General features: G+C 35.9%; 2 protein-coding genes across 5 annotated transcripts in view; one reads left to right on the forward strand and one right to left on the reverse strand.

The window, feature by feature from the left end:
- Positions 1–13,759, reverse strand: part of LOC140752276 (sodium/potassium/calcium exchanger Nckx30C) — a 91,736-nt gene that overhangs the window by 60,681 nt on the left and 17,296 nt on the right. The gene's annotated exons all lie outside the window — the stretch shown is intronic.
- LOC140752277 (uncharacterized) lies at positions 6,517–8,715 on the forward strand. The gene is made up of 2 exons (XM_073086506.1): positions 6,517–6,658; positions 7,320–8,715. The coding sequence occupies exons 1-2, from the start codon at positions 6,649–6,651 to the stop codon at positions 8,591–8,593; spliced, it is 1,284 nt and encodes a 427-aa protein (XP_072942607.1). The 5' UTR covers positions 6,517–6,648; the 3' UTR covers positions 8,594–8,715.

Below are 13,759 nucleotides of genomic sequence, written 5' to 3' on the forward strand. Positions count from 1 at the left end.
ACTTTTCAAAACATCCCACAATTTTACGTTACGTTTACTCAATCCATTATTCTGTTCCGTTTGCTTCATTAAACTCAGTAAGCGTAACAATAAGTAAGTGCTCAAGTCTTTTTGTCAGCCTCACATGTTCGCAAAAAAGAGAGACAAAACATAAAGCGCCATTTTGTCAATTTAGACATTTAATGTTACGTTACTGGCAATACGTAAACAAATACCAAAACAGTCATATTTGTCAAAACGTAAAAACTCATGGTAAGGGTACTGGTCTCTATGGAAATTGTTATTATGTTCATAAGCGGCAGTAACCACCTCCCATCTGTAATCTGCCTGGATTGCAAGTTCTTTTGCTACTTTAATCTTTTAAAAAGAAGTACCCTAACTTTCAGCATAAGTTAAAATTAATCAGTCTGTAGTTTTAAGTTTAAGACTTAACGGTATATAAATAAGTAACTAGTTTAAGTATGTCCTTATAGTTAGCCAGTTATTTTTCGAGCTTATTGTATGTTTCATGCCGCAATTTCGCCGTTTCCGTAGCTTTTCGTGCTCATAACTCGAGCCAGTGAACCAATTTGAGCTGTATGTCGCTATTTTAGCTTATTGCGGTGAACTAAAATATAGATATACAATCCATTGTTTACGTGTATATTAGTAGTTAATCTATCCGATGTCTTCCTTACCAAACATCAAAATTTATCTTTGGTAGCAAAACAACAGCTACATTATAGTACAGCTAGATTATAGTAACAGGCATTAATGTTAATTCGTAAGTTGTGCTAAAAGGAAAAGAAATACCAAAGGTCTTTATAATAATACTAGTTTTTGCCCCCGGCTTCGCCCGCGTTTAAAAGAAAATAATATGACATACTAACATACATAAAACTGAAAATTCGTACCTTCATTGGAATGACAGTGGCGCTATCTTGCGAAAATTGGTCGTACCAACTCTGAAACCTTCGGGGGCTCATGGACAACAACTTTGCTAATGATCATCACTTGATCAAATGCATAGTTTACGATTCAATCCTTACTAATATCGAATAAAGTAATCGACCTTTTGGCCCAAAAGATAAATTCTCCGATTAATCGATCTTAGATCACAACCCCTAGTTCCGGTGGGATTTCCGAGATAAATGCTATGTCCTTTCGCGGGTTTTAGGCTATCTTTGTACAAAATTTCATTAAAATTGATTCTGTGGTTTAGGCGTGAAGAAGAAATTAACAGAGATAGACAGACAGACAGACGGAGTTACTTTCGGATTTATTATATTAGTAAGGATCAGTAAGGATGATATTATAATATATTAGGTCTATACCTTGTATATAGGATACAAACGAGTATGCAGTCCAACTGGTGGTAAGTGGTCTCTGTCGCCCATGAACATCTGTAACTGGTAGACTATATTATAAAAAAAAAACGTCAGTCGCCATCTCCACACTTCCACCAAAACGCAAGAATCAGTTTACGCTAAAAATAGATGTGATAATACTTCCCTGGCCGAAACTTACAGGTTCTGACAGCTTAATATTAATAACTTAATTTTGAGTATGATTATCATCAAATATAGAGCATTAAAATCAGGTTTACTACGAGTACAATTCTCACAAAGCCAAAGACTTTCGACTTAAGTCACCTTTATCAACGCCATCAATCACATTTCTCATATAACAAAGAATAAAACAAGTGATTTATCATCGAGAACCCATAGTAGAGCGTAAAGCGCTTAGACCATGTCGGGATTTCCTGTCGTTTGTCACAAAGAGAGCCCTATCGTCTCTACATAACTCTATGTACAGAAAAACCGCCTTTAAGACAACATTATAGAGGTTATAATGGCGTAACACGAAACTCTTTTATAAAATGGAAGCAAGATTCAAAGGAAAAGTCACTTAAGTGAGACAGAATAGGGTTAAAGTTTGTTGGCTTTGATGATAAGCTAATTAAGCTGTGTAGAGTAATGCTTGGTAATCAATTGTGACAAACATTGGGTATGGAAAAATGTATAGATTTTGTTATGTTTATAAGTACGTGCGTTTATAAGGTATGTCGAGGATGGTAAAGTCGATTTTGTGTGAACTTTCATTTAAAGTAAGTTAACTTGAGCTACAAAAGACCAAGAAGATTTGTATTGGTCGTAAAGCAAAGTCGAGTGTGGTCAGGAGTTGGATGGGTGACCGCAAGTATGCCCATTAGACCCCCTCGTTGTGAGAGACTCGAGTCCAGGATTTAACTAGGCCTCCTCGATTGTGACGAGAGACTAGTCCACTAGAAAGCCATAAAAAATTACAAGTGTTGAAATGGGCCCTTAACATTAAGTTAACAGGAAGGTTTAATAAATTAATATCATTAAAACGCACCGTTCATAAGCCCCTTAGGGGATAAATTTACAGAAATATTTATGTACATAATATAAGACTTTTTGTGGGAATTTTTATGCTTTTATGCCGTTTTAAGCTATGTGTTATCTGTCAGATACAATTATGCCCACCGTATATCTACCGACATTGAACGTATCAAACACGGCAGAGCCAGACACAATGAGATAATATATTTATTTCTATCCACTATTTTAAAGGGACGGTGTGTGTCTGAGCCCATGAGGTAGATAAGTACGTTAACATGTGGTAGATAGATACGTTATGGGAGAATACTATTTTGTCTGGCACGACACACGTCTGACACGCTCAATGTCTGTTATAAACAAACCCCTAAGTATAGTCCACGTAAAACTGCTAGTCCGCTCTGAATATAGAAATTAATCGCGTCGACATAGCAAATTGTATGATTCGCAACAACTTCGGACTAGCAGTTTGGCGCGGACTAGAACAGTTAATTTTCAAACAAAATACAGTTTCCTTTTATATTCCTGACCTAAACTGTTTATATAAAGACGTCTGCTTAAAGAAAACATAAATATGCAGGTCTATCGTTGAAGTCGTGCCAGGAAAGTGTCACTTGGCTGCATCCTGCGAGATATAGTGCAGATGTGCTCCCATTTTTGCTGATATTTAAAAAGATTTGTTACTCGCGTTATATGTATGTTATGTAGGTTTTATTTTTATTATAGTAGGTTTGGTTACGGATTCGTTCGTACTGTCACGTCTTTATAAGAATGTCTTTTTATCCGACCACGGAGGGTAATGTTTTTCCGGCGAATGGAATAGAATATAATATAGGCTCATTTTTTGTCGGTTTCAAGTTCAAACTTGAAATATTTACTGAAATGACATTCCTTCCCTTTTTAGTTAATGTTTGTTAAAAAGTGGGATTTTTTAGTTTCATAGTAAGTAATAGTTTATAATATTGAAATAGCAAACTGTAATGTAGTCTACTTGACTGCCATTGCCGCCTAGGGACAAGAATGTAGCAACATCAATGGACATATAAGCGATCTCAGATAGGATTATCAGATTGTTCGGAAGTCCTCGAGGTCATTAAAGTATTACGTAAGCAGAATTAAAGTATTTTTGCACCCTCCTCCTTCTCAGGGAAATGTCAATAACCTGTGGGGTAAATGGGTATGTTTATATTTGTCCTTGCGCGTTCACAGATCCTTTTTTTATTATTTAGGAGTAGCAGACGAGCATGCAGTCCACCTGATGGTAAGTGGCTACTGCCACCCATGGACATCAGTAATCTGAGGTCGGCCACAGATGCGCCGCTACCCCTGAGGACTAAGCTGGAACGCCTCTGAATAGTCTGTCTCCCTTACCACACCCTTCAAAACGGAACACAGCAGCGCCTAATACTGCTGTTATTGGGTAGAAATAGGTGTGGCGGTGGTGCCGCCGGAGTCGAACCATAAAAGGGTTCTACCACCTTCAAAATCCCTATTGTCCCAGTGCAGAAATCCCAGTATCTCCATAGAAAGTTTTATTTTCTAATGAGAAGGCTTTAATTACTATAATTAACCAAGAAATATGCTCTTAAACCAATTAACATACAATTGCATTATATCTTATCTACATACCTAACATATGTTGACATTTATCAGAATGAAGCCCAACAATAAATCTTGTGCCCAGAATTAACCGCACATCATTACAGTACCCGACCACAAGACACAAGACCTTCAATTAAGAGGTCTTGTGATGAACATAATTAAACGCCGTATGTGCCCACTTTCACTTTAATTAGTGTAGACGATCTACATCCTGCAGACGGGCTACATTGCATAGAAGACGTTCTACAGATGTTCTACGACATAGCAACATTCCGTAGATGATTTATATTTTGTAGGCCACCTACTCGTATATGCCATAAATTTATATTTATAACCTTTTTTTTACGAGGGGGAACCTTCAATACGTACCCTACGACATGGGAGCGACGCCGGGTTATGTGGGATTTTTACCGCACTAAAACCTCCCAGGCGGCCGTCCTAAGCGCTTGGTGGAGAACTCCGGGATCTCCGATGGAATACAACCGGAGTTCTCCGAGCGCGATGCCTATCGGGTTCCGCTCTGGGGGAGCACTTTACGCTCCTCCCGCACACCTGGTGTTCGCCCGCATATTCTTGCCACCCGTAACCCCGGAAGCCCCCTTTTAGTCGCCTCTTACGACATGCAGGGGATACCGTAGCCCTATTCTAGTCTCGGAACTACAGGGACAAGAACATCTACATGTCAAAGCGTATTTCCCGTAGCCATTCTAATATTCATAGATGATAATCATGTTGTAGACAATCTATATCCTGTAAACTATAAAGATATAGGCCATCTACATTCCGTAGACGATTTATATCTTGTGGGCCATCTGTATCTCGTAGAGGATCTATATCTTGTAGACCATCTCAATCTCGTAGACGATCTACGAGAACGAGAATTTGGCAAATAGCAAATTTGAATTGCAACTGTTTGTTCATTTCTATTATATCATCTACATAATGTAATACATTTACCTTTTATTTTATTTTTGGTGGGGGGAGTAATGGTCACATAATTATAAGACGATTATAAGAGTACATCGAACATAACGACAAAAGTATTCGTATTTATTTCTTCTTCGTATTTATTTTGATAATAAAGATTACATGATCTATATTTTACGGAGCTTATCGCTTGAAAGAGTGCCATATATAATTTTAATGAACTGAATACCTTCTTTTTTTAATTGTCACTATTTATTTATATTTTTAATTCGTAATTTAATGACTGATTTATTTTTAGTAATTTTATTATATTTCATGTTTTTTTATAGTTTTAATACCATTTGGACGATTTAAAAAGTTCCTACTAAATACCTTCTTATATTTTTATATTTGTACATTTTGGGATTTTTTGCTTTGCAATCGAAACATTTTCATCAATTGGGACCCACTTCAAATTAATTGCTGACCCCTAATCTACATTCTTCTAATTAGAAGAAGCCTGTGCGTTCCAGTCAGCGAGAATAGATTAACTTGCTCAATTTTCTCCTTGTTACTGTTAGTACAATTAATATGTAATGAAGGAATAATAGGAATGATTGCCTAGTGGGACTCTTGGTCTCTCGATCGAAGGGTCTCAGGTTCGAATCCCTGATTTTATTTAAAGTTATGTAAGTATTAAAAAATATTTATCACTTGTTTTCTGTTTACCTGAGATATTAAAAAAACTACTGAAAGGTATGTGAAGTCTACCAATATGCACTTGGCCAGCGCGGTGGACTATGGCCTAATCCTTCTCATTCTGAGAGGATACCCGTGCCCAGCGATGGGACAGTAATGGTTTGGCGAGAAAGACTATAGACCGTGGGGAGTTGTGTTTATGTTCTGCCATGTAGGTTCCGGGTTCATTCCCTGTGCAGTCTAAGTTAATACTACTCTGTGAATTTTAATGTTGTAAATTGTAGTGTTTTTTTATATGGTTGGGTCGAGATAAATAATTAATTGGCGGAGGCGTGGAGAAGTCAACCCGGTTTGTTGTACAATCGTTAAAACTTACTTGAATGTTTGCGGCTGGTTTAAAAATATTCCACAATGTTAAACTGACATCTTCATACATATTGCAGCGTTATGTTTGGATAATTTCTTCTAATATCTCTCAATTCAATGCTCCGCGTCCAAAAGTAGGATGTTAATTGTATATAACAATATTTTCTATGTATCATACATAGATTAGTAAAGATTACTCACTCCCAACAAGAAAATGTACGCAGTTTTGAGAATTGAAATAGTTGCGTAAAAAAGTTTTGCCACGTCTCCGTGCTAAAATGTCCCTAAAATATTTGAAATAATTATTTATTTATTATGTAAATTGTACATTGTAATTGTAAATTACGCAGTATTAGTTATTTATTCGTAAATTTTCTCTAAAAATGTTTTTATTTGTCAAGAATTCAAAAAAAGAACTTACTATAATAAGCCATTTTTGGCTTCATTCAATTTCAAGGCGGCGAAGTATCTTTACTAATCTATGGTATCATATAATAATATGGAAAAATATCCCTATTTTTACAGTTAATTTTATATACCTACTTGACAATATCATTTAAATTACAATAAACATTTTTTGTACATTTGCTTTTTTAGGATTTGAATTAAAACCACCTTGAAGTTTATGATTTAAAAAAAAAATGCCTTTGAATGACTTTTAAAAATTCAAATGTCAAAACATTAACCACGTAACAAAGATTTTGCTCTGGTTTTGAGAAATATATTTATTATTTGGATGGATTCAGGTACAGTATTAACTAATTATGCTACTTAATTGTATCAGGCGTTACTTTGCGGAAATCCATGCTATTAAGTTAAGATTAAAACTACTTCGCAACAATCCGCTACAAATATGTATGATGGTATATATTTTAAACCATGCAGTATGTACCACCCTCCCTCCCACAAAGGATGCGTGCAGATGCAAAAATTAAAATTATACACCACCATACATACCACCACCAACACTTGTTTCGCTCCAAAACGGAGCATCATCAGGGTAAGTTGACTCTACGACGGTTAATCGTTAAGTGACGCTGTCAACCTAATTTTAATCTTAACTTAATAACTAATTATGCATCGACGCTATTACAGCCTAGTAATATATGTTATTTGACAATACATCCTTCAGCTCATACCTATTTTTGCCAATTGCTTTAGCGGAAAAGGAAAACACTGTGAAGAAATCTAAATGTCTGAGAGTTATTTCTAATCTCTTATATTCCATAAGCTTTAGATTTCTCAAATATAAATAACGTCTATCAACTCGTGCTTGGCAAGCGAGAGTAATTAAAAGTTTATTTTCATTACGCAGTATACAGCGTATAATCCGGATTTTTTCTCTTTATTATAATAAATAAGTTGAACTTCAATATACATTTTTATAACTAAAATTATACTTTTCAGCACCATACTTAGACATTCCTCCTCCAGCTGGACTTAATTTGGATAATTACTTTCCTACTAAATGCTCTTACGATTCAGTTATATACGTACATAAGAAGTTTCTACCTGAATATAAAAGCAAATATAATAAAAATCACGAAGCGCCCGAAACCAAACGAACTTTGGACAAGTGCCAGCAATTTGATAGCGGAAACTTAAACACAGATGCTTACAAAATTAGAGAAGCAGTCAAAAACAGTAGCAATAAAGATCCACTCATGGAACAAACAATTCGGTTTGCTCAAGCAATTATTCCACTAACAATACCGCCAAGTGCAAATGGTTTGCCACCCCCAGAATATTCGATCAAGACAATAAAAAAGGCTAGAAAGAAGTCAAGCTGCACGCACAAAAACGAATCAGCTAAAGATGTTACTTACGATAAAGAAAAACATAAGCATGAGCTCGATAATTTGAAGCGAGAAAAACTTAAAAGACACAGAGAGAGTATTAGCGCGCGGGAAACAGTAAGCTCCTCTCAAAACAACACTTTAGACGATATAAATGAAAACCGAACCTTATCTTACACTTTGTCTGAAATGTCTGAGCAAAAACATCACAAAGAAGATCGGCATTGTAAGAGGAATAAGCGAAATGAAATGCAAAAAGTTGCCGTCTCAGAATCTTTTGAAGCTGTAGCGACTGAATTCATGAATACATCCAGCGATACTAAGATTAAGATTCATTTAATGAATGAGAGGGACAAAAACTTATTCTGCGAGAATATTCAGGCGCCAGTTATTGGAGCTTTGAAGGAATGCATAGTAGAATTGAATAATGAACATTTAAAAGTATTGCAAAACATGCAAACGTCTATTGCGCATCAAACAAAAAAGATAGAGGCTATTTATCAAAAACTGACAAGTTTTGAAGAGAAATTTGATTTATATACAAGAGATAAAACGAGTACAACGTATACAGCAGCATCGAAAACAACAAAAGCGTCTAGATTAGAAGAATTAAGTGCGGATATCCTTCAAGTGAAAGGGGTGGGTAGCTCGGATGAGGAGGAATTGGGAGAAGTTGATCTTTTGGACAGAAGCGTGAAAGAAAGCTGCTTTCAAGTAAGAAAACCGATAGATAAGAATGATTTTGAAAGAGGGAATAAGAAAATTGAAAATCTAGGTTGCGGCGAGGACGTCCCAGTGCAGTTAAGGGCACAACTGGGAGTTAATCCAGATAAACCAAATAGAGTACCTACAAGATTTTGTTGGACGGACGCTGGGAGGAATTAGTTTTCAAGTGAATTTAATTTAATTTTCAGAAGTGTTTATTTCGTATTGCATAGATAGTTTTTAGTATTCAAACGTTACAGTTCATATTTTATTTAATGTTAGTAATAAATTGTTTAGGTAAAGGTTATTGTATATTTTCTATATATCCTCTTCAATTGTTCATGAAATTACAATTTTAGGGTTAAGAGGTAGTAAAAATAATGCCACATTAATTTCAATCTAAATTTTTTAACATTTTTAATATGAAAATAATACTTAGGAATCGCTCCAATTTTACACTTACAATTTTACCTTAGGAAAAGCAAAGAAATGGTAAAATTTTGGATAGAATTCCCATTCTATTTGATGTTATTTTTTATAAATATAGGAGTAGCAGACGAGTATGCGGTGCACCTGTTGATAAGTGGCTACTGCCGCCCATGGACATCTGTAATCAACCCCAGATAGGATTAGATATTCCTACCTGAGGTCGGCCACAGGACCTCTACCCCTGAAGACTAAGCTGGAACGTCTTGGAAAAGTCTGTCTCCCTTACCACACCCTTCAAAACGGAACACAACAGCGCCTAACACTGCTGTTATTAGGTAGAAATAGGTGTGACGGTGGTGCGGCCGGAGTCGAACCACAAAGGGTTTTACCTAGAGCTGCAACCTCATGTACTACTTCAATAACATACTTTTTTAGTATTCAACCTCTAGTCCGCAAAATATTTCAAGAAAGCTTAAGACTCAAGCAAATTCGCTAAATTCTGCATTCGGAAAATTGTTCCACACGCAGAAACCGCGCAAATGCAAAGGAGGTAAGGATAAATTGGCAAAGCTGGATGCATTATCTCAGATAAATAGGGAGGTCGGGAGTCGAGAGCCAATTCCGTAACGGCTTACGTAAGGAAACTGCTGAACACAATGCAGTTGTAATGTAATTTCGGTCAGATAAAATGGTTTGGCGATACTTTGGCTTTTGTAGAAGTATTTGGTTTGTAGACTTTGTGGTTTTGTTTCTGTTTTCTTTTCTTTTTATTTAGGTTATGATCGAAAAAGGGTAAGCGGTTTTGAGGTTAAGACTGATATCGTCTTATCAATGTGCAATAGTATGATCAAGGTATGTTTTTTTTTATTATACATGGATTTTGGACATATTGACTGAAGATTGATTATATCCATCGGTTACGACGTCTGCCTTTTTAAACCGCCTTTGTTATAATACAGAAGTAGCAAAGGAGCATGCAGTTCATTTGATGGTAAGAGGCAAACAAACCCTATAAGATTATAGTCCTACCTGTAGTCTCGGTTTATGATATCTAGTTACCTTACCACACCCTTCAAACCACAACGTAGCTGCACTTAATACTCTGTTATTAGCCAGAAATATGTGTTGCAATGTTGTCTTTAAAGTCGAACCACAAAGGGTTTTACCACTATCAAACTGATTGACCACTGTACTGTGTAGGATCCTTACTCAGGATCGTAAATGGATTATCGTTGCTCATCACTTTCAGATATAAGTTTAAAATACATAAAATGTAAGTAGACTGCATAAATCTAAACCATAAAAGACTAAATCTTCATTCCTTTTGCGTGTTCCAATGTCAAACCAAAGTGAATGGTTGGAAAATATCTACAGAACAAGATACACATGTAAGGTCAAATAAGGTTATGTGTTTCGTGCAGTACCAGCCATTCATGCATTTATTTGTACATATTTATACAACATACAAGAAAATAAATCAAAAATGAAACCCGAATGTTGTACAAAATACGTGACTATTGCAATTTCAAGTTTACAGCTGACTGGCAGAACTTTTGACGGGTTCCAACGTAAAGGTGCAATCCAAAGACATACAATACCTATTACTGCTCTGTATTAAAAACGTTTTCTCTGTTATGTTCTGTGCTATGCGGTGCATCTATGGCCGTCAACTCATCACTGTCCCACTGTTGGGCACGGGTCTCCTCTCAGAATGAGAAGGATTAGGCTATAGTCCACCGTGCTGGCCAAGTGCGAATTGGTAGACTTCACATACCTTTGAAAACTTTTTTTTAAGATTTCACTCACGTATGCATGTTTGCTCACGAGTTTTTTCTTCACCGTTTAAGAAAGCGATAATAAATTTCTAATACGATAAGTTTGTTTTATGAATGATAATATATCAGCTATTTATTAACTTACATCGTAAATATAATAGAATGATTCGGAATCCGATATCGCGTGCCACGAGCCCATTTGTCATCAGTATTGATATTCGGTGCAGAGATGGCCAAGATATATCAATTTGGACACACCTCGATTACTTAACTTTACGCTGTATCATGCTTTGCTTATTACTGGAAGCCTGTACAAAGGTTTAAAGGTGGTAAAACCGGTAAAGGTTCACCTCACACCTATTTCTAGCGTGAAGCAGTTCTCGCGTTATGGTGGTAAGGTATTAATGCCGATGACATGAATATGAGGCGACCACCTTAATCTTTAGGAATGGCAAGGCATCTTTGATCGGCTTCTGATAGGACCCTCGTTCTTTATGGAGTTGGTTACAGATGGCCACGGGCGGAAGTGGTCTCTTGTCATCAAGTGTGGTAAGGGAGACATACTTTTCTGAGACGTTCTAGCTTAGCCCTCTGGGATTTTTTAGCGGCGCATTTGTGGCCGACCTCAGGTAGGAATATCTAATCCTATCTGGGGTTGATTACAGATGTCCATGGGCGGCAGTAGCCACTTACCATCAGGTGGACTGCACGCTCGTCTGCTACTCCTATATTATAAAAAAAGAAAAAAAAAGTAGCGCAGCTTCAGGTAGTGAATGCCTGTCGGCGATTTCCACTTTATCTATGAAACCGCAAAAGGGTAGACAGTTCAAATTTTCACAAATTTAACATTATTATTTTTAATACCCTTCGAACTGTAACACATGCGCGACGTAAAGTGTTATAAGACATTATAAGTCAAAACTTTACTCGAACTACTATTAAAATAAGAGCGTAGGTACTATGTAATGGAATTATTTTCTATTGAAATTTCACGAATTCCCGCCTAAGTTATTCTGAGCGCGTATTTTCCTTTTCGTGACCAACTTGGCGATCTTGAGAGACGTGAAGCTGAAGTCCTTGTGTATACGAATCTTTTTGAAAAGACAATTTAAGTCAATATGCTATTAATAGTATTCTTTTAATATTAAGTAGCAGAAGAAAATGCCGACGGTGGACAAAGACATTTGTCTTTAACCAGATAAGGTAAAATTCCTACCTGAGGTCGGTCACAGTACTCTTAGTATGAGTTTTTACGTTTTACAAAAAAGAGTGTTTTTGTATTTGTTTACGTATTTGCTCATATGTTTCCAATCAGCGCCCCCAGCGGAGTTTATCAGAACTTATTGGAATGGCAAATGGAACGTAAACAAATACAAAAACAGTCATATTTGTAAAAACGTAAAAACTCATACTAAGGGTACAGATGCGTTGCTACCCCTGAGGTCTAAATTGGAACGCCTCAGATAAGCATGTCTTCCTTACTCTTTAAATCACAACACAGCAGCGGTTTACATTGTTGTTAGTAGGCCGAAAAGGTGTGGCAATGGTATCGCCGGAGTGGAACCACAAAGGATTCATTCAAACATTAGTATCAAAGTGAGTTTAGTAAATTACTAATCCATTAGTATAAGGTTCGTAGCAAAGCATTATAATAAATGCATTGATAAACTTAAGACTCTATAGAAACGCATTCAATAAATTCTACTGTAAACAAAACTAAACCTAAAAAATCACGCAAAATATTGAAGTAACCTTTATAATGGAATTGATGTAGCGGAAAAAATTTCAAAACAAGATAAGAAAGTTCATAATAAACAATCTCAAAGTATACAATACTTAAGCACATTTTAAACCACCAAACATAAATGCTCCATCAGTCATTTCAGGTACATTAGACATAATTTATCGTACGTGTCAACCCTATTGTTGGGGTACTAAGCACTAGCATTATGTACCACAGAAACAAATAACAATGGGGGATCATTAATAAACACGCCCATTTCTAGGCTTTTCTTGTAAGAATGGGTATGTTTTCAGCTGCGTTTATAAGTAAGATTAAATGTGTAAGATGCTTTTGTTACATACTAGCTGGGGTTTGAGAAGCGTTGGTGTATGTTACATGTTTATTTTAGATCGAAAAAATATGTAGATTTATACCTACTTCGAAAAAGAAGAAATTCTCAATTTGACTTTTTTTGGAGGAGTTGCTCAATTCCATTGTTGTTTTTAGGGTTTTTTATGTGTTACAGATTCCTTTGTTACCTAAAAACCGATTAACTTTGATTTGGAAGTGTACATTTCATTTGATGTATTTAAATTTGTAAAAATGATGATCTAGGTTCAACATCGGGTTGATATGCAAATTTTCCTAATAAGTTTATAAAATTTCGTTTATGATTTTGCGTATCATGGGACACAAAGGCTAGAATCCAACAAAAACGAATAAGTAAAAGTAGTCGGAAGATAAAAGATATTAAATCAATGAGAAAAAAGAATCTGTTAACATAGTGTGAAGAACAAATACATGGAAATAGTGGTATGAAAGAATATGAAGAAAGAGTGTGATAAAATAATGTAGAAACAACGAGTAAAAAATATGTTGTAATTTGGTACATAAATAAAATGTGAAAACTGTAGGAAGAACGAATTAGTTGAAATTATTTAACGAAAAACTGATGTGAACTGTTGAAAACTTCGCCCTGAACCCCCTGATTATAACTATTAAGCTATTACTACTTTTGGAAAAGCATGAAAGCTTGGGATGCAAAGGAATTAGTAGAAATTGAGATGGGGAACATTTTCCACCACAATATCTTAATGAGTGAATTCCAAGAGTGGCAACCCTACATGAAGTTGCAAGTCATCTCGCTTCAAAGATGATTAATTTTGGTCCGGGATAGAGTACTAATTTACAACACTCCTCAGGGAGGTGCCAGTGATTGATACTGTTAATGGGATTCGGAGGTTTAATAACGATTATGACCTTCAAGAATATTTTGGGAAATGCGCGAATATTTAGTAATTTATTTCACACAAATTAAGAATGTATTAATATAGAGCTGGGAGTAATATTTCGTAACAGATAATAGAATATTCGAATTGTAGAGATAATAAGTATCGGAGTCCAACCATTAGGTACTTA

This window comes from Epargyreus clarus, unplaced genomic scaffold, assembly GCF_041222505.1.
Source record: "Epargyreus clarus isolate Ecla_fem2 unplaced genomic scaffold, WU_Ecla_fem_2.2 ptg000024l, whole genome shotgun sequence".
NCBI classification, from domain to species: domain Eukaryota; kingdom Metazoa; phylum Arthropoda; class Insecta; order Lepidoptera; family Hesperiidae; genus Epargyreus; species Epargyreus clarus.